This window comes from Platalea leucorodia, assembly GCF_965183815.1.
Source record: "Platalea leucorodia genome assembly, chromosome: Z".
Taxonomy (NCBI): Eukaryota; Metazoa; Chordata; class Aves; order Pelecaniformes; family Threskiornithidae; genus Platalea; species Platalea leucorodia.
The window spans coordinates 71,966,116-71,987,291 of NC_138858.1; the positions used below are offsets into that span (position 1 = coordinate 71,966,116).

The window sequence follows — 21,176 nt, forward strand, 5'->3', positions numbered from 1 at the left end:
TCTTACACTTTCATTGTGTTCAGAGATGTATGATGTTCTTGTGGCTCCTGTGGAAAAAAAAAACTGAAAAGAAAATCAACAGTCTGGTTCTTGGAAGCTGTATTTGATGGCTTTTATCAGGCCCGTGTTGTCATTCTGCTAATGAGGGGTGAAGATCGAAGATCAAGCGGGCAGTTTTAAGTGCTGTCTGTCTTTGAAACCATTTGCTCAGCTCTGGCAGCTTATAGATTTTGTCTGCAAAAAGGTATTAGGGCTTCAGCGGTGTCTGATTTAGAAGTCCAGTGCCAAGCTCCCCAGCTTCTTTTGAAGCCCGCTTGTGAAAATTAAGTATTTCAATGTATTTTGTCAAGGCATTGCTGTTCAGCTGTGGGACACTTTTGCTAATAAGATCCTCGTTAGAACTCTGAATGTTCTGTCCCTTGGCTTCAGCTTCACCTTCTCTGGTCATGCTCATACACAAATGACTTGTGAGAGTAACAACTAAGGGAGTGGCAGTGGAAAACTTTCCTCAGCTTTGTCAAAGACTTTTCAAAGACCGTTGAGAGCAATGAATATCTGGAAAGTAAGACTTTGGTATTTTTCTCTATTGCAGTTGCTCTTTGATTACTGAACTGTCTGCTTAGCCCAATTTGCTTTCCCAAGACTTCTTGTCAATGATGTGCCTTCAGATCAAAATACTTGTGTTGCTTTTTTGGACTACTTTTTGTGAATGTGCCTTAAGAAAAAATGAGCCTTTAAGAAAAAATATGCGAGATTTTAATTGCTAGAATTTTAACCTATATTGTCTGTTAAGATTGTGGTGATACTGGGAGAGCTTGGGTCCTACTAGTGCCTTGTTTGAGTCTGAAGGCAGGGTACAAATCAAAAGAGAGGGGAGAGGGGAAAAAAAAAAGGGCACTGCTCTGCCCCAGATGTTTTCTACTTGAATTCCCATTTCTGTCAGTCTGGATTTTTTACTAGAGTGCAGCCAAATCAAGGATATATTCCTGCCGTGAAGATTTTTTTTCTTCCCAGGCAAATAAGGCCATTTGATTCCCAGCACGCAATCAGTCTGTCACATTTCTGAAGCCTGAAAATGCCAGCAGTTTTTACGTAGACTCTTTCTGTGTAACTATCTGTATTTATGAATAAATTATAGAAATTAATCATGTATAATGGCATACAGATTCAGCACTGCTGTTTCCCAGTCCACATCTGGACTCATGACGCAATGGATCAGTCCATCTTCAGCTTTTTAGAAGTTTTTTTTCCTTCTACTTCTGTAATTTTAGTGATCTGATACCATTTAGAGTAGATAGAAGCACAGGGTTTCTTTTCTGTAGTATCAGTTTGCATGTCTGTCTTTGAATGCATACTGGTGTTTCCCACCCTTTCTTAGTTAGGTATAGTATCCTTGCAATGTTATTGCAGTGAAACAGACTACAGACATTATAATGAACAGTACATGAGGCAGTGTTTATGGTACTTGTTTTCCAGGGTTGAAAGGTGGGTCTGTACAGTGTGCAGTATTTCTGCCTTAATAGTACTGGATGAATATTGTACTTTTATCGATGGTTTGTTTTAGTCGTTTAAGTAAAGTTTATTTGTTCTTGTAAAGTCAGTTTAAAAAGTATTCATTTAAAACAATTTTTTTGGTCTTTTTTAGGTTCGTTTTCTATCTGATCTTGTGAATTGTCATGTAATAGCTGCACCTTCCATGGTAGCTATGTTCGAGAACTTTGTGAGTGTGACACAGGAGGAAGACGTACCCCAAGTAAGCAAAAGATCTGTAGGCTCCTCTAGTGCTGTTTTCACAATTTTTCTGTGCTGTTGCTTCTGTACTTATGCTTAGAACAGGGAAGTTTTAGAGCTAGCACACTAAATGGACTGTCATGTGCAGTTTCCTTAGCTTGAGTAAAAGGAGCCTGTGGCAATTAGAAAATACAAGCATACAGTAAGAAAGTATGGTCCTTTATAGTGAGGTAGCTGAAGTGAATTCATTTTACTTTGGCAAGTGCATGGTGTCTGGCTTGTTCTGCTATACCAATAATCTGCAGAAGGACTGTGAAAGTGATACCTTTTTTTAAGTCTGCTTGTCATGGTTCAAGTTAAAAATTACACATTTGAAGCAAGAATATATTTTTTTTTCATGGCTTGCCAATCCAATCTTTAGCTGCTCGTCTTTACATCCTCCCAAAAGAATAGTTTTGCTAGTGTTTTAATTTAGATTAAAATGGGGGGTATGTATGAAAGAGCTTACTTGTATACTTAAATTTCAGTATATTTCTTTCCTATAGGTACGATGTGACTGGTATATGTTTGCATTTCTGTCATCTTTGCCTTGGGTTGGAAAGGAGTTGTATGAGAAAAAAGATGCTGAAATGGATCGTCTCTTGTCTCAGACAGAAAGCTATTTGAAGTAAGTTGTAACCCATTAAAAATACTCTTTTCAGTATCTATTCAAGTATAGATTAATAGCTTTGATTGTTGCTCACTTAAAAGTATTCTAAAGTCTTAGGTCTGGACCATTCGGTGGGGAGAAAAAAACCCTGAAAATAGAATAGGTGGAGAGATTTGAAAAGTTTTATTGTCTTGTCTAGTTCTAGGGTATGTTGAAGGTCTTGTTCCGCTGATGCTGGAGCAGCTGCAGTTGTGAGTGTGCTGTGAATACTGATAGGTTGTTGCTTTAGTGCTCTGCAGTGTGACTGCTTTCTGTCTAGGTGCTTCAAGTTAACATTGTTGTCAAGATTAGATAACAGAGATATTTTAAGTAATCACAGACCTGCTTTTTATGTACTGTAGACTTCATCAGCTGAAGAGATCAAATAGTAGTACACTTGCAGTAAGAAAAAATTCCTGCTCTAAGTTAGTCTTTTAAAGGTCAGGTTTTCTTTCCTGTGTAAACAGACGCCGCCAGAAGATTCATGTACCCATGCTACAAGTTTGGACTGCTGATAAACCACATCCACAAGAAGAGGTGAGTGGACTTTACATTGCATTCTTTCAGAAAGTTTGAAGAACAGTTTTTTGGTAAGGTGTTCTTTTATCATTAAATTAAAAAGCACCTCTGAAAGTATTAATGCTTTGAATTGTCTCCTGTTTGTCATTAATTCTAACAAGTTCTACATGAGGAATTCTCTTCTAAGGCTTGGGCCTAAATACAAGGTTGTATGGGGTGAGCAGGAGACTGTTTTGTTGTTTGCTGACAGGCCCCTGAGAAAATATTACAAAGTGAGGAATGGTTGTAAATTGTAGTATTTGTTTTGGAATTGCTGATACAGGGCTTTGTGTTAAAAGGGCCTTTGTGAGAAGCAGAATGTAATTCCTTACTTATCCCTTAATGTTTTCCTGTTGTGGTTTAAGCCCAGCCAGCAACTAAGCTCCACACAGCCGCTCACTCACTCCCCCCGCCCCCACTGGAGGGATGGGGGAGAGAATTGGAAGGGTAAAAGTGAGAAAACTCGTGGGTTGAGATAAGAACAGTTTAATAATTGAAATAAAATAAAGTAGAATAGTAGTATTAGTAATAATAATAATATACAAAGCAAATGATGCATGATGCGATTCCTCACCCCCACCAACTGATGCCCAGCCCATCCCTGAGCAGCGGTCATAGAATCAGAATCGTTAAGGTTGGAAGGTCACTGCCTCCCAGCCAACTCCCCCCAGTTTATATACTGGGCATGACGTCATATGGTGTGGAATAGCCCTTTGGTCCTGGCTGTGCTCCCTCCCAGCTTCTTGTGCACCTGGCAGAGCATGGGAAGCTGAAAAGTCCTTTAGTGTAAGCACTGCTTAGCAACAACTAAAACATCAGTGTGTTATCAACATTATTCTCATACTAAATCCAAAACACAGCACTATGCCAGCTACTAGGAAGAAAATTAACTCTACCCCATCTGAAACCAGGGCAGTATCCACCCCTCATGCTATGCCATCTATGTCACGCCCAGGTCTTACACTTTCCAATACATTCCAATTAATCACCACCTCTTTCCCTGTCTTATGATATATGCACACAGATATCATTCCTTTAGTCTATGGGCCATCCCTCTGAAATGTCCTTTGAGTTCATTTAGTCCATGACTTTGGGCTCCATGTGTCATAACAGCCTTTCAGGGCAGCAAAGATGGTATGCGGTGCTGGATTGTTGCATGCTGAAGCCAGTTCTGGTTCCATCACTGCTGCACTTTGCTTGGGTTCATCAAAGTTAACTCTTCATTAATCTGGGCGATTCTTACTGTAATACTGTTAATATGGCATATAGCCACCATATAGTGATGACATACAGTGTTATATAGCAGTTAACATTATACAGTTCAGTTCATTGCCTATTTTCACCCAAAATCAAATCCCCTTGAGGTACACATTGGACTTCCCCATCCTCCCGCATCACCCACCAAGTGCACCCAGGTCCTGGAGCAAAAGCAATCCCACAAATGGGTTTTTCTTTGCCCAAGGCAGGAGTAACCCAGATGTCTTCCCTGTCATATTTTTTATGTGCACTACAGGGATTTTATCCCCCTCTACAGTATGTAAAAGTTTTGATTGGACAGGGCCAGCTTGATTGGCAGATCCCCTAGTGCTGACTAACCAGGTGGCCTGTGCTAAATGCCTGTCCCAATGTTTGAATGTCCCAGCACCCATTGCTCTCACTGTAGTCTTTAACAGTCCATTGTATCGTTTGATTTTCCCGGAGGCTGGTGCACGATAGGGGATGTGATAGGGGACTCAATGCCATGCTCTTTGGCCTAGGTGTCTATGAGGCTGTTTAGGAAATGAGTCCTGTTATCTGACTCAATTCTTTCTGGGGTGCCATGTCACCATAGGACTTGCCAGGATAGCGTTCTGGGCAGCGGCATGGGGCATGGGATATGTTTCCAGCCATCCAGTGGTTTCTACAATGCTTGCACCATTGTAAGCACATGGCGCTTGCCTTGGCAGGTTTGTGGGAGTGTGATATAATCAATCTGCCAGGCCTCCCCATATTGATATTTCAGCCATCGTCCTCCATACCAGAGAGGCTTGAACCGCTTGGCTTGCTTGATTGCAGCGCATGTTTCGCATTCATGGATAACCTGTGCAATAGTGTCCATGGTCAGGTCCACCCCTTGATTGCGAGCCCATCTATATGTCGCATCTCTTCCTTGATGGCCTGAGGTGTCTTGGGCCCACTGAGCTGTAAAAAACTCACCCTTCTGTTGCCGGTCCAGACCCACCTGAGCCACTTCAATCTTAGCAGCCTGATCCACCTGCTGGTTGTTTTTGATGTTCTTCAGTAGCCTGACTCTTGGGTACGTGAGCACCTACATGACATACTTTTACAAGCAGGTTCTCTATCTGGGCAGCAATATCTTGCCACAATGCGGCAGCCCAGATGGGTTTGCCTCTGTGCTGCCAGTTGCTCTGCTTCCATTGCTGTGACCACCCCCGCAGGGTATTTGCCACCATCCATGAGTCAGTATAGAGATAGAGCATTGGCCACTTCTCTCGTTCGGCAATATCTAAAGCCAGCTGGATGGCTTTCACCTCTGCAAACTGACTTCGAGTCACCTTCTCCTTCAGCAGTTTCTGTGACTTGTTGTATAGGACTCCATACAGCAGCCTTCCACTTCCGATGCTTTCCCACAGGACGACAGGACCCATCAGTGAACAGGGCATATTGCTTCTCATTTTCTGGCAGTTTATTATACGGTGGGGCCACTTCAGCATGCATCACATCCTCCTCTGGTGATATTCTGAATTCTCTGCCTTCTGGCCAGTTTGTGATCCCTTCCAAGATTCCTGGGTGACTGGGGTTTCCTCTTTGAGCCCGTTATGTGGTCAGTGCGACCCACTTACTCCACGTAGCACCAGTTCCATGATGTGTAGAGGGGATCCTCTCTTTGAACATCCAGCCCAGCAGTGGCAGTCGGGGTGCCAGGAGGAGCTGTGCTTCAGTGCCAACCACTTCTGAAGCGAGTCAAACCCCTTCGTGCTGTCAATATCTCTTCTTCAGTTGGAGTATAGCGGGCCTCGGATCCTCTGTATCCCTGACTCCAAAACCTTAAGGGTCAACCTCGAGTCTCCCCTGGTGCATTCTGCCAGAGGCTCCAGGTAGGGCCAGTCTCCCCATCTGCAGTGTAGAGCACATTTTTTACATCTTGTCCTGCCGAGACTGGTCCAAGGGCTGCTACATGAACTGTCTCCTCTTTAATTTGTTCAAAGGCTTGTCGTTGCTTAGGACCCCATTTGAAATCGTTCTTCTTCCGGATAGAGAAGGCTTGATAGAGAGGGTTTACGATCAGACTGTAATTTGGAATACGCATTCTCCAAAACCCCACAACGCCCAAGAAAGCTTGTGTTTCCTTTTTGCTGGTTGGTGGAGACATGGCTGTTATTTTGTTGATCACATCCATTGGGATCTGACGACGTCCATCTTGCAAGAAAGAAACCTTGGTAGTGGCTTCGCTTTCTCAGCTCCAGGAAGTGCTAAACAAGTATGTAGAAACTGTAGGCAGCAGTTACCATGCCATCTTTCACAATTAAGCCAAAAATACTGGAGGGGAGAGGTGGCATCTGGCTACTTTGGGTTGGAATTTGCCTTCTTGGATATTCTTGGGTTTTTTCCTTTCCCCTAAGTTTGAGCATAAACTTAGTTGGAAAGTGAGATCTAAATTGATCTGGGAAGTTTTGGATCATGGCCCTCTTACATTTTGTTCACTGTTCCGATTAAATCACAGTCTTAACAATTGTCTCGTTAATCATAATTTGGAGAGACAGGCTGTCTGATGATGATTGATTTGTCAACATGAGTATTTTGCCTGCCCAATATTTGAATTTCCTTATTTAGTTCAATAGAGGAGAGATTAGCAGAGTGTGTTTGAGACCATGTGTTACCCAGTGTACCATAAACATGACTGTTCGCTTCAGGTGCTAGTTGTTACTAGTTTTATTCCTATTTTGTAGTGTGATAATTTCAGTAAATGCAAAGCACTTCCATGTAAAGACATTTCTGGCACCAGTTATAACTTGAAACTTGTGTTCAGTAAGGCCACAGGCCTCCAGAGTTCTTGGACTGCTTTTAGCAAGAGAGTAATTAAACAAAGCAAGCCTATTGCCAGTTGCACTGGTGTCTGTGCCATCTCTGGGAGGATGCTGGGACTTACAATTGTGTTGAAAACCATGGTAAAGGTATTTAATGTTTTGTAGTATTCTATTTGTCTTGAATATGCAGTAGCTGGTAGTTTTGATTGCTCTGGGAACAGCATGGCAGTCCTACAGAATGTCTTTCCAATTTTAATGTTGATACTGCGTCTTTTTTAATACCATCAATGAGCAGTGACTGAAGTAACATTCACTGCTGTAGTTTCGCTGGCAGATTCAAATGATGGCCGTCACGCTCCATCTCCTGGGCTGCCTGTTGGTGTTTGAAAACCTGCCAGCAGTTAAATTTTACTAACACAATGTTGTGTGGAATTAGGAGCAGCTCTGGCGCTTAGAGTTCTTAGATTACTTCTTGGTTTACTAAATCAGCAGTATAAGAAACTTTGTTTTTTTCTGAATGGAATATGGAATTTAAGAAACACATTTCTGATAGCTCCGGGAGCTGCCAGCTTTGTTACGAGATTCAGTGCATCTGATGTTTTTCACCTTTTTCCTTCAGTATTTAGACTGCCTTTGGTCTCAGATTCAGAAGTTGAAAAAAGACCGTTGGCAAGAACGACACATTCTGAGGCCCTACTTGGCTTTTGACAGCATTCTTTGTGAAGCGCTGCAACACAATCTGCCTCCGTTCACTCCTCCGCCTCACACCGAAGATTCAGTGTACCCGATGCCAAGGGTTATTTTTAGGATGTTTGACTACACAGATGACCCTGAGGTATGTGATTGCTGTGGGGGATGGTGAGCGGGTTTCACAGTTAGGTTCCTGGGGCATTATTGGTCAAAATGTGATGTCCCCTCTCCCAGGATAGTGAGTGGTTTGAAGACCAGCGCAGTTCTGCTTTGGTACTTCTGCAGAAATTAACTAGGTGACCAAGTTACCATACAGATCTGTGAGGAGCAGAATTTAGGGAGTTAGATGTTGTGATGCTTTCATTTAGAATGACGTTGATTGAATTCTCTAATGCCTCTAGTAAAACTACATTCACAGAGTTAGACTTCCCTTCCATAAAGTTGGTAACTTGAGTCTTTTTCCAGGCTAGCTATTTACTGTAATATTTAAAGACTGTTGTTTACTCATCTGTTAAAATTTGTTGGTGTATGTTGTGGAACAAAGGAGTGCTTAGTTGCGGTGGGTGAAAGACCCATCTGTCTCAACAGTCTGACTCCAGCATTGGTCAACAGCAGATATATAGACAAAACTGTATAGGAATAGGAAAAGAATATATACCGCTTTCCCGCAGTGCTTTTATACCTCCCTTTGCTTTGTTTGCTGCCTTTCATCTTCATTTATTGGCCCCTGGTTTTTGCAATGAACAAGACCGTGACTGCCTACACTTTCCACTCCATCCTGGCCATTCCTGGCTTTATATCTTTGTCATATTCCAGCTCAACTGTGGTTTTTTTTCCAGGCTGCATGGTGGTAGCCTGCCTGATGGCTCTGCAGAGCAAAGGAAGAAGGGGATGCTCCATGAACTTACAATCATGTTCTCTAATTTTGTTCCCATTTCTTTTTGTAATGAGTCCTAGTATTCATTTTGTTTTAAACATCAGTCTGAGGTTTTCATGGAACTGTGTCACACCAGCTTCTCAGTCCTGAAGGATACGGGGCAGCTGAGACCTCACTGTGTTTATGTGGAAGTTGGACTATTTTTTCCACCTGTAAATGTATGTAGGACAGCTTGCTACCTGTGGCCTTAACAGTGATCTTTCATGAGTTGTAATTCTTTCTTACCAGGGCCCTGTCATGCCTGGCAGCCACTCCGTTGAACGATTTGTAATAGAAGAGAACCTTCACTGCATCATCAAATCCCACTGGAAAGAGAGAAAGACTTGGTAGGAAGAGCTTAGCATTATGGGGCCCTGGCACTTTTTATATGCTACCATGGTTTCGGTGCCATCAGGGATATGCAGAGTCTTGCACTGGTTAGACAAGAGCTCAAGATTAAACGTTTCCTAGAGCATTTGATGAAACTTGATTTACTACATTTAACTGCATTAAAACTGTTGCTTGGAATACTGTGGGTCTGTAATATCCAGATGATGGAGAATCTGTATGATCCAGGGGGACAGTGGCTCCTCGGGAAGGGAATTCCTTGATAATACAGGATGTGCTGCAAAAAATACGCAGACACACCTTACTCTTCGTGGGAGCACTGTGGAGTGTGGGGTTCTGTTATGCTTCCTGGAATTTTGAAGCAGGTAATTTGTTGGGGCACAGTGGGCCTTGGGCTGGCTCATCTGCAGCTGACGGCGCACTGGTGTTTATGAACACGCTCCTGCTTCCTGCTCCTCCTTGTTGCCTTCTTCTCTTTGGGATTACATGGCAGAGATAATTGAGCTTGCTTTTGGGAGTCATTGCAGGGCCAGCAGGTTCAATTAGTTTGAATTCGTCTGTGCCAGGAAGCAGTCAGGGCACTTTTCTTCATTTCTGCCTGAGCAGTATCTAATGTGGGTAGCTGATAACCAAGATGGTTTGCCACAGGTGTCATGCTTCCAAATGAAAACCACCTAACTTTGTATAGTATACAAAAAACGGGCAGAAACAATGTTTTTGGTGATGGCACGTGATGAAGTTTTTTGGTTGCAGCTGCTTGATTCAGCAGAAGCTAGAAATTCATGGTTGTTGCAGTTACTGGGATAGTCTTTGTTAATTCTCAGAGGAAAGCAAAAGACTAGAGGGAGGTACAAGATTTGCCAGACAGGTAGAAATAAAATCAAGGAAGTAGCAGTTGTTTGCTTTGTAATAATGCTAGGTGATAATAAGCTGATTAAAAGATGAAGCATTTGAAGCCTGAGAGTTCCTTATATAACCCATTAGCTTAATTGTGCTTTCAAGCCATTTTGAACATCTGTTGTTAGGTTGGGTTGTTTTTTTTTCCTTTTAGTATATGCATGCCAGAACTACAGATCACCACGACTCTTTATGCAAAACTATTTTGCGTAGCAGTATAGTGTTCAAATGGTGTGACTACATAGAGATAAAATACATAATTACAAATCATAGTTTAGGCAATGCCGGTGTTTTCTTGTGCTGTTTCTAAGTGTTCTGCGGATTTATGGACAGACTTTGGAAGGCTTGTTGGTTTGTTTGTGCTGCTTTTGCGTGAACTCTCGCCCAGGATGAAGCATTTTCTGTAACTTTGTTACTTAATCTTTACATCACATTTGCTGTGTTATGTTCTGAACTAAAGGTATCTATGGTTTTGCAGTGCTGCACAGCTGTTGAGCTATCCAGGAAATAACAAGATCCCCTTGAACTACCACATAGTAGAGGTATGGATTTTATAGATAACCTCTATTGTAGCTCTGTTATTTCACAAGTAACATGTCCCAGTTAGTTCCATGATAGGTCCATTAAATTACAGTTTGGTTTGGGTGTCAAACAGAACCTTGTTGAATTCAACCAATGGCTTTTAAATGAGTGGGTTATATACAGTTGAGTGTTAGTTTTGTGCTTTTTGTTGTCATTTCAACTTGTGCATAGGAGCTTTGGTCAAGTACCAAAATTTCTTACTGCACTAGCAATCCAGGTTCTGGCATTTTTCAAACTTTTAAAGTTTTACAGATTATGCTTCTAATGTATCACACAGTCTAAGAGATGGTTACATTTGAGTCACTTTTACTGTAAAAAAAAAAAAAAAAAGAGTTAAAATACAAGAGGAAATGCACACATTGAAATACAAGAAACTCCATTTAAACATAAGACAAATCTTTTTTTACTGCAAAGGTGATTAAACTCTGAAACAGTTTGCCCAGAGAAGTTGTGGAGTCTTTATCTTTGGAGAAGTTCAAAACCTAACAGGACACAGCCCTGAGCAACCTGCTCTAGGTGACCCTGCCTTATGCAGGGGGCTTTTGTCTAGATGATCTCCAGCCAGACTCAGCCATTCTGCATGAGTTTATGTTTGGATCTTCTAAATGATTTTGTTCTACTGGGCCTGAAAAGAACTTACAGTGAAATAGCGATGTGTTTCCTCTGGGGCATCCTCCATATTAGAGAATTTTGAATAACCGTAATATGCATCAAAAGAGCAGCGTAGGTTTTCTTTTGCTACGTCCTTCCAAAGGTCTGTTTTCAAGATGCAGAGCTGTATAAAACTTCATTAATTTCCATCAAAAGCTGAAAGGGATTAAGAGATTTCAGTTATAATGGCAACTTCTCATATAAAGGCTTTATGAAGAAGTAACTATAAGTAGGAATTTCAGAGCTAATTATAATAAGAAATAACCTTACGTAGAAGATTTATCTTAATAAAAGTGGGATTGAGAATTCTTCGTGGCACCAAAATGACGAATATTCCGAATGCTGTAAAGTTACAGTACTTTTGGTCAGCTTGTTCTTTTTGTACTCTGAATTCAGAACAGAGGAGTCTTAAAATTAGCAATAATTTTCTGCCTTAACATCAAAGTATCTTCAGTGGTCTTATCTTCAGTATCTTCAGGTGCTGTATATGGCTATATGGCTGTGTGCTTGATGCTCAGCTGTACGTTAATGCCAACAAATTGTTACTGCAATTCCTATGAAATCAGTTACCTAAAGGCCCTTGGAAGTTATTTGATTCAGAAACTTGCAGGATGTGAAAACAGCAAAGGTTTGTGTAGATGAAATTACTGGAAAGAAGTGCAAGATTGGTGTACAAATTCTTTGACTATTACTATAATAATTTCTTTTTTCTTGCGATTTTGAGTTTAGAATATTAACTTCATTACTTGTCTATGACTGCTTACTTTTAATGAAGCTACAGAGTTTTTAAGGCTTAGCATGCTTTTTTCAGGCTTCCATTCATTCTGCTTACTACAGCTCCCTTGTAAGGTCTGTCTTAATAGTCAAGTTGGTGATATATTGCTTTCAACAACAGTTTAACAGGTTAATCTGTGAAATTTCACTAACTTTTTCAGTAAGTCACAGAACTGTAGAAATAATACGGTCTAACAAATAAAGGAAAGTGTTATTTAAGGTTCAGAATATAACAGTTAGGCAGAAGTAAATGTAGCCTGAAAGTGGTTGTCAATACCTTCCCAAGCATGCCTACTTTTGAGGTCCCTGAGGCTCCATGTCGTAGCTTGTCAGGCAGAGCACAGAATGCTCTATGCTACCTGGAATCTGTGCGAAACACTGAAATGTGGCACCTTTCTCTCAGTAGCTTCTTCATAGCAGATGCATATGTGGATATTTCTGGTAGCTGTGAACAGAGGGTGTCTGGGCAGCGTCACTGGGTGGTTGGACTGCTGTGCCCTGTTGTGCTTCTACAGCTTTTGGTACAACTTAGGCTTGACAGAGTTCGGACATTCAGATCATCAGTGTCCTGATCTTTCTTGTGGCCTTGTTATTTTCACAAAGTATGGTACGCCAGTTTGAAACACTTAATCTGAACATTTGATAATGAGCCTGTGATGAGTATCACAGATATAGTTTTGTTCAGTATCTCAAACAGATAATGAATGATCATCCAGTTATTGTTATTTCCTATCTTGAGAAAAGAAGCAGTTTTCTACCTAACAGGGTCCCCCCTACCTTTTTGCCATATCTGTCTTAACAGTATGTCCAAATTATACTGTCACAGAAAGGTTCTCCAGCTCCTTAGCCTCTTCATGCTTTCAAGTCCTTCCTTAGAATAACAAGTTCTAGTCAATGTGTTTTCATGTCCTGTTTGTGGAGTCTGTAAATGGGTGTTGATTTCTTACACTAGTAAGAAGATTTTCTAAAGCTAACTCTTTTAAGCTTCAATTCTTTCGTGTTCATTCAGAAGTTTAAAGTGGAAAAGGAAATTGACGAACCATAATGAATCAAAGTTTCCTGATTCCTTTGGTGTAATTTAAATCTAGTTGAGAATGGCATGCAAAATAAACAGAAACTCAGAAATGAATGTTGTACAATGATGATCTTTTCGTAGCCCTTAAAGATTGACATGCTGTTATTATAGACAAACTTGAAAATAAAAACATGAGTGTTGACTGCAGGATTGTTTTCAGTTTTCTTAGAAGGATCCTCTGCCGAGGGGTACTGAGCATACATTTTTGTTGTATTGAAATGCTGGTTGTAATTTTCAGTTGAAAGTCGTGGCTTTATTTGTGTAACTTTTTGTATAGGAGAAAGGAGAACACAGTGGAAAAGATATAGATGTAATTTTAATGCAATAGTCTTTCATACTAAAAGCTTAGGCTTCATTTACTTTGTTAAATATTTATGTTTATTATTTAACAGGACCGGTTGATTTCTGCTTTCCTCAGATCATGTGGTAGCATTGCAGTAGGTCATATTATAACTATGCCCATTTCTACAATTATGTGGTATATTTATTAGACATAATAGATGGATAATGCTGGTGTTGTGATAGTATAAAATGATAAGGGTGGTTAGAGTGGACCGTATCAGTACAGTGTACAGTTACCACTATCTGTGCAAGTTTCTCTCTCTTTTTCCCAGAACATGCATTTGACAGAATAGTATGGGCCTTTTTGTGTATGTAATTGTTCAAGATTGATGGCCACTATTGCAAAGCTGAGGGTTGTGCAGGCCATGTTGGACTGTGCTCTGATTCTGTGCCTTCCTCTCCTACAGGTAATATTTGCAGAATTGTTTCAACTTCCATCTCCACCACACATTGAAGTCATGTACACAACGCTCCTGATTGAACTGTGCAAGCTTCAGCCTGGCTCTTTACCACAAGTTGTATCCTTTCTGTGCTTCTGGAGAGCATTTATAAAATGCAGTCTTTGTTTTGTTTGTTCTGTAGATGATGGGATAGCAATAAATACTGGCAGTATAATATTTTACGGCAGCTGCATGAAACTTTGCCTGTACCACTCACATGAAAGAACAGCACAGCCCACTTAGCACAGGACAAGATTTGCCGAGGGGGCAAGACTCTTCAGCTTTCTGGATAATGTTCCGGTACTTCCTCTGGCCTTCCCAAGAAGGGCTGTCTGGGTGAGGAGATAAAATACAATACTCCTGTTTGTCACTGCAGCCCATTTAGGTCTGGGCAACATGTGGCATGGTCACAGACACATTAAAGGCTGAGAAGGAAAGGAAGTGACAGACTCGATCTTTTGTTCTAACAACTGTGTGAGTGCTCCTACTCTTTTTTTAGTAGGAAGTGTAGCAGATGATTTAAAGGAACTTGCCTGAGTTCCCACTCAGTGCTCCCACTGGGAGCATTCAAAAGGTCAATAATCATCTGTCAGCTGAGACACAGTGGCTAAATGCTGAGGAAGGAGGCATGACTCCCAGCTAATTCTGGCTATTACATTGCCCCTACTTTGCTGCCATTTTAGATCATGTTAGATCATCGGTTTAGATCAAGCTACAGATGGTGAGAATGGAGGATGGTTAACAGATGTCTATCCACTGGTAATTTCATGCCCAAATTTTCGTTCTACTTCATGATACCACTCACTGTTTGCAAATCACATAATCTCAATGATTAGAGCTAAGTCTATTTCTAGAATTGGGCGGACATCCGTGCAGAAAGTTTTTAATGTTAATAGGGACACTGTAAGAAGGATAAAGCCCTTGTTGGGTAAAGTCAGTGTAGACATACTTTCTCAAGCCTTCAGTGGTGATCAAAGATTGTGGATAAGCATCAACAGCAGCCCATGAAGCTAGACTGGTGAGATTACAGAAGCACTCCGTAAGGAGGTTGGTGTCTGGTTGTATCAGTGCAGTTTTGCTTGTTGCATGATGTGAATTCTGGCTTTCTATGGAAGAAGCCAACAGTCCCATTGCAATAATGGAAAAAAGACAGACTGGGATTAGAGGGTAGAACTCACTATATGCTTCATTTTTTCTGCTGTGGATTTACTGTCATTTACCTGATTTTGGAGTAGACCCAGGGAGCTTTCAGTACAAAAAGTTGATGACATTCAGTCACAAACTGAAAGGAGTAATTTCTGACTTACCTAGTGCTGTTCAGTTAACCTTAATAAGAAACTTTCAGCTTGCACAAGCTACAGAAATGCTCTACATGCGTTTGGATACAATGAATACAACATGTGTGGACAGGTAAATGTGTTTTGGAGACAATGGAAAATACTCCTCAATATCCAATGTACAGGAAAAATGAAGAGGCTATGGAAAGATTAGTCAAAAATCCTTGTTAGAACTTCCTGGTGCTATTCAAAATGCTTTCTGGGCTCTGGCTTTGAGCAACCCAAAGAGAAGGTGGAGGACTGACTGCTTGCCTCTCCTTCCCAGAAAAACTCCCCCAGAGGTTACAACTCTAACTGTCTGTACAGGACAGTTAAAACTGGTGACAACTTTTCCATGTTCAAAGCTGTTCATAGTTGCATAGTACTCCATTATCTAGTACTATGCCTGCTCCCTAGTGGTCTGGGAGGCAAGCTGGAAGTGGAGTTAATGGCGTATGTGCTACCCAGAGGAGGAGAGTGGTGGTGATTTTGCCATTTGAGTGAAGTCTGCATTGTGTAGGAGAGCTGTTAATTACTCATCAAAAATGGGAAAGTTGCATATTCACAGTAAGCTTACATTTTAAGTGTTAATTTAATAGGTCATTTCTTTGTATGAAACAAGAGAACGTGACAGGCTGTCTATTTGTCCATAAAAGCTTCTTTCTGACTCTCTGAACTCAGTCTTTTGTATCTGTCAATATGAACACCTGTTTAATGCTGTAATAGCTTTAGAGTTTAAGCTTGCCTTTGAAAAGTGGAATGCATTTATAAGAAAATCTCAACTGAAAGTTTTCCTGCACTTCTGGCATTTAATGGAGCTTTCTTTTCTTTTTAATAAAGATTTATTAACTGGTTTTCTCACCACTTGAGCAACTTCCAGTTCCGTTGGAGCTGGGAAGACTGGTAAGTTTCTCTCCTTTTGATTTGAACCTGATACTGCAAAACCTTAAAATTTCAGACTTACCCAGGAAGTATCGCGGCATAGTGGCCCTGTTAATTGCTTTCCTCCACCTCTCCAGAGATCTTCCTTAATCTGTTTGCCACCACTGAGTGGTAGATTATCTTGATAATCTCTTTAGTTGCTGTATTGTCCCTGGTGAACTTTGTGATAAATCTCAAGCCAGTGTAAGCATTCCCTACACAGGGGAAGTTGAAACGTGATTTCTTCAATTTGTCCTGCACCCTCAATCAGTTGCTAGCAAATTTTCTGAAATGGGTCCCCAATTTACTTTTAATGATTTGCCCTGACTCTTTGTATCCTGTATTCATTCTGTAATCTTGCTCTCTGTCCTACCCTAAACCTTTCATTATAACCTTTAGCCTTGCAATCTGTTTCCCTCCTGCCAAATCCTAGCACCCAAAGTACCCTCAGAGCTGGCCCTGCCATCTGTTCTTACCGTGCCAAATCTTGAACTCGCATCTCTAGCAGGAGCTCCCTGGAGTCCATCAGTGTCTAATCACAGGTTCCCCTGAGCTTTCCATTCCAGGCACCCATGTAGCAAGAGAAATCACCTCGGCGTTAAGTCATCCCTACAGGAACTTCCACAGCCTGCTACCGTACATGCTTTCCATAGCTGATCTGCCCAAGTGGCCTTGTGGAGAGGGGTGTAGCCCTTCTTGTGATGTGTTTTTGTGGCTTTACTTAAGTTTCTTGTGTTGTCGTCATGTGGAGTTAAGTGCTTGCTGGCTATGCTAGTATACATCCATGTTGACTGATCAGGCAGCAGTCTTCAAAGAGCTGATTTGTCTTTGCCTGGATGTTCCTTGATGGCAGTACTTCTGTGGGTTTCTCTCACAAGCTGCCATTTTTCACAAATCCCGCAAGTGACTGTATTTGAGACTTTTCTTTATCTGAAGTGCGTTTGAAATCAGCCAGAAGTTCAAAAATTCCTGTGAGGGAGGAACAGACTATGAAATCACATAAGGTTCCTTTCCTAAGGAAAGGGGAAGCCAGCTAACTGTAAGCACAAATTATTTTTAATCTGGTGGGGGAAGGGAAGATACTTGAAAATATATCACACAGAGACGAGATTCCAAGAATGCTAACGGCCAATAAGGAAATGGTGATAAACTTACCTCATTGTCTTAAAATTGCCTACACTGTAAAACTAAGTGTCAAGCACTCCAGTTGTCCTTAGACCGTGATTGTTTTGTACCTATTAGACCAAGCAAAAAAAGAGACTAAAGCACAAATTCTTTTGCTAAAAGCTATCGCATTCTGCCCTTTGATAGGTCAGATTGTCTTACTCAGGACCTTGAAAAGCCCAAACCCAAATTTGTGAGAGAGGTTTTGGAAAAGTGCATGCGGTAAGTAAGATCTTTTGATAGTTGCATTCAAGGTAAAGTTTTATCTTTGCTTCTGGATACTGTCAAATTCGTTTTAAGTTGAGTCTTGTCTTAGGCACATCTGTTCTTACAGTTCGGTTTCAGTTAAGAGATGAGTCTGTTGTTTGTATGATTTTAATCTGGTTTACCTGTTGTAGGACACTTAGGACACTACTTTAGAGAGAGGGAGAAACAGGTGGAGCAGGTGGTAGTAAGCTGTCTATCCCAGGTATGCACACCTGTAGTTACAAAAAAGACATCCTTCACCATAGGTATGGAAGGTAAAATAGAGCTTAGGCAATATTCCTGGAAAGTATTCGGCATTCACAGAAATGGAGGGAACTGATCATTAGTTATATTAAAAACTGAGAATCTAATCTTGATTCTTCTAGGTGCCTCTGATGTTCATTGACCTTAAAACAAACAAAAAACAACCCTCCAAAAAAAACTCCAAACCCAACCACAGGAGTACACAATCAGGGCTGAACTTACAATTGTTGAGATAGAGGGATATAGGAGGGAGAAAGAGCAAGATGTTCAAAAAGCCTGTGTTATTCAGCATCCTACATGAAAACATTCATCCGTTTTGGGGTGAATTCAGTATAGGAAGTGTGAAAGTATTATGCTGCAGAATGAATGTAATTTTTCTGTGGCACTGTTCCATTTCACTGAAAACTCTGGTAGCAAAATTAAGCCTTTGTGGGAGTGAAATAAGCTGGGAAGCAAAAAGAAGACATCCAATTTAATATTTTTTTTCTGCTTTGAATACCAACGTCTTACTAGTTTTCTGCAGTGCATCTTAGGCTTTTGCATAAAACATCCTACCAGGCAGCCTCTAAATCTTTTCACAAGCTAAATTAATTGTATGAGGATGAAACTCTACATCAAAGAGTTCAGATAGAAAGCATCTACTAGTAAGTTTGGTTTACTTAGCTCTTACTACCCAGCAGAAACTACCATTCTGTTGTATAAACACCCTGATTTTTGTTCTATTAAAGTTAAATACAGGAAAACCATGATAAAGCAGTCACTTCAGAATTAACCCTGGTGTTATTTCCATTTTAACTCTACTGCTGTGAAACTTGTTATTTCCAGACTCTCCTACCATCAGCGAATAATAGACATTGTTCCTGCAAGTTTTTCTGTCCTCAGTCCTGCTAATCCAGTGTGCATTTACAAATATGGAGATGAAAGTAATAGTAAGTATTAAAGTTACTGAGGGGTCAAGTTGAAGAAAATAGTGTTTCAGAGCAAGGCAGCACACTAGATTGACTGTAATATCAGTTGTCTTCATAAAGAAGAATACAGCTGAAATATAGATGCATGATTTTTGTATGGGTAAATATGCTTCACGTGAGCAAGTAATATATATTAAGCCTGGATCTCTGTAATACAATCGTTTTTGTTACATTATGAAGAAAAGAAAATCCAGATACATGAAGTTACTCTTGCTGAAGTGGTTGTAGTGTTGTGCAGCATTGTTTGCCAGAAGTCTAAAATTGGAAAATTCATCTATTTCCCGTGTTTGGGCACAATACTATGCAAAAGTCAGCATATGAAGTCATAATGTGGGTTTATTTTTTGAACTTCATGAAACAGTAGAAGATTTTGCCAGTAAACTTTGTTTAGTGAAGCACACAGAGGCAGCAGATGATGTGAAGACTGAGGTAGAGAGATACCTTGTTATTCCTTTTTTTACTCAATATAAAGACCATCCTAAGCGTAAAAGTGTCATCTTCAAAGATACAGTGAGGAAAAACAAGGAAGTATTATATTTTTAGGAAATTGGTGGAAGCTGAAGTAGAGCTTTAGACAGGAGAGTGATGACCTGACCTCAGCTGTAAAGGTTCTACTGTAAGTTTTGAATTTAATGTGAAAACCAGGAAACATGGTGAGCAGTTTTATGGCATAGTGATGTAGACAATGATGTTGGAAACAGCTGGTTTTAGGTGTAGCTGGGAAGTGTACTTGTTTCTCTGAGAGGCAAACTGATGTTAAAAGTACTCACTTGTTTTCTACATATTTTTGACCTCTCTGCTTTTGTTTAGGGTCTCTTCCTGGATATACTGTGGCACTCTGTTTAACAATCGCAATTAAAAATAAGGCCAGCAATGATGAAATCTTCAGCATTTTAAAAGACGTGCCTAATCCAAACCAGGATGATGATGATGGTAAGATATATGCTGTTAGGCTTTGGCAGGCTGTAATTTCTTTTGTGTGTAGACTGATCTGCTATCCTTTGGAATTATGGGTGTGGTGGTTAATAGAACTGTATGCTTTTCCTTCTAATAGTTGGTTTCAATTTATCAGTATATGGAAATAATACACCATTGTTAGGGTTTGTTGTAAACATCTTGCATGCAGAGGCAGGCCTGTTTTTCTTAACAGAAGTAACCTGGTGCTTGAGATGTGTTTTCTTGTGATTATTGACAGAGGAGGCATGAAAGAATTTAACATTTCCTTTGCCTTCAGCAACAGAGTGCATCTCATGCTGTTATCATCACGCCTGAGATTCAGTGCTTGTGCCCTGTCTGAGAGCTTCCCTCCCCTCGGTGCAGTTCCACGACAGATAAGATGGCCAGCGTGCTGGCTGTAGTCTTCTATAGATACAAACTCATGATAGGACTCCACTCGTTCTTTTTAGCTTTGCAGCGACGGACAGCATTGATTCCTAAAGCCTCTGTGTTTTAGAGGGTGAGAAAGTGTGCGAGGCAGAGAATTAAGAAGTGGTCTTTACAATGGGGATGGTTTCAATGTTTCTGTAATATTTGCAAGTGATCTATTATGCAAACAGAGAGCAGCAACAATCTGTTTTTGCCCTGGGATCCACTGTCATGTTTCCTAATTTGCTTTAGGCATCACACACTAATGAGTGCTCTCCCTCCTGCCTGTCTTCAGCTGCAGGTAGCTGCAGCTACAGGAGGCGACTTGGCACCGTGCGCCCCTAGTACCCATATCTGCTATGCACACTTGCTGGACCCTTCTCTCATGTCATAAATAGCCAGCCACTGTACCCTAATCATCCTTACCTTCCCTTCTCCTCATCCACTCTCCCTTCTTTATGGTCTGTCAGGCCTTCAGCTTGGTGCATAACTCTGCAGTTTCCTTTGCTGTCTTTCTCTGCTGCTGTCTGTCAGTGCTCTTACATGTTGGCAGGGTGGCTGTGTCTCTAATGGCTTCTTCACTGACCTGGAATTTTTTCTGCACGTTTTCCTCGTGGCAAAATGGGAGCCTGAAGATCCGCGTATTTTAGAAAGTCTTTACTAGCTCCCTGCTCAGCCTTGCAAAACCCTATTGATGAAACTCTTTTTTGTGAAATGAGTTAAAACCATAAGTTATCTCTACAGTTTTATGAGTAGCTTACGTGCTCTACTTGAAGTACTTATAGTTTCAACTTTAAATAACTTGCAGATGAAGGATTTACCTTCAACCCTCTGAAAATAGAAGTCTTTGTTCAGACTCTGCTCCATCTAGCTGCAAAGTCTTTCAGCCACTCCTTCAGTGCCCTGGCCAAGTAAGTGTAATGTGTGCATTATTTTGGGTCTTATAGAACTGTTTAATTCTGACAGTGAAATGCATGATAAAAGAACTGGACTGCAAGCTTCAGCAATGCTTTAGGTGCTCCACAATGCAATACGATTAGGAGAACTAATGACGCTATTTACTGAAGGAATGGTAATGTAAATGCTAGGTTATATATGTGAATGGAATTAACAGAAACTTGTACGTTACAGCCATGTGATATAAATCAAACAAATGAGATGGGTTTGGAACTTTACTCCATTTTAGAATTACTCATTTGCTGATTCTGGTGA

General features: G+C 40.7%; 1 protein-coding gene across 4 annotated transcripts in view; it reads left to right on the top strand.

Annotated features, from left to right (window-relative positions):
- The window catches only part of NCBP1 (nuclear cap binding protein subunit 1), a 35,385-nt gene that overhangs the window by 3,147 nt on the left and 11,062 nt on the right, over positions 1-21,176 (top strand). For 3 of the 4 annotated variants that reach the window (XR_014230682.1, XR_014230683.1, XM_082336172.1), the window contains exons 5-17: positions 1,646-1,753; positions 2,277-2,398; positions 2,887-2,956; positions 7,625-7,840; positions 8,861-8,958; positions 10,335-10,398; positions 13,688-13,798; positions 15,066-15,130; positions 15,877-15,939; positions 17,269-17,343; positions 18,457-18,560; positions 19,410-19,532; positions 20,773-20,875. Coding sequence is in view for 2 of the 4 variants with exons in the window: in XM_082336172.1 (XP_082192298.1) it covers positions 1,646-1,753; positions 2,277-2,398; positions 2,887-2,956; positions 7,625-7,840; positions 8,861-8,958; positions 10,335-10,398; positions 13,688-13,798; positions 15,066-15,130; positions 15,877-15,939; positions 17,269-17,343; positions 18,457-18,560; positions 19,410-19,532; positions 20,773-20,875 (1,322 nt within the window). In the remaining 2 variants the exon portion in view is untranslated. Of the gene's footprint in view, positions 1-1,645; positions 1,754-2,276; positions 2,399-2,886; positions 2,957-7,624; positions 7,841-8,860; positions 8,959-10,334; positions 10,399-13,687; positions 13,799-15,065; positions 15,131-15,876; positions 15,940-17,268; positions 17,344-18,456; positions 18,561-19,409; positions 19,533-20,772; positions 20,876-21,176 lie in introns of those variants that run through there. The other variant, XM_082336173.1, reaches the window with a different exon arrangement.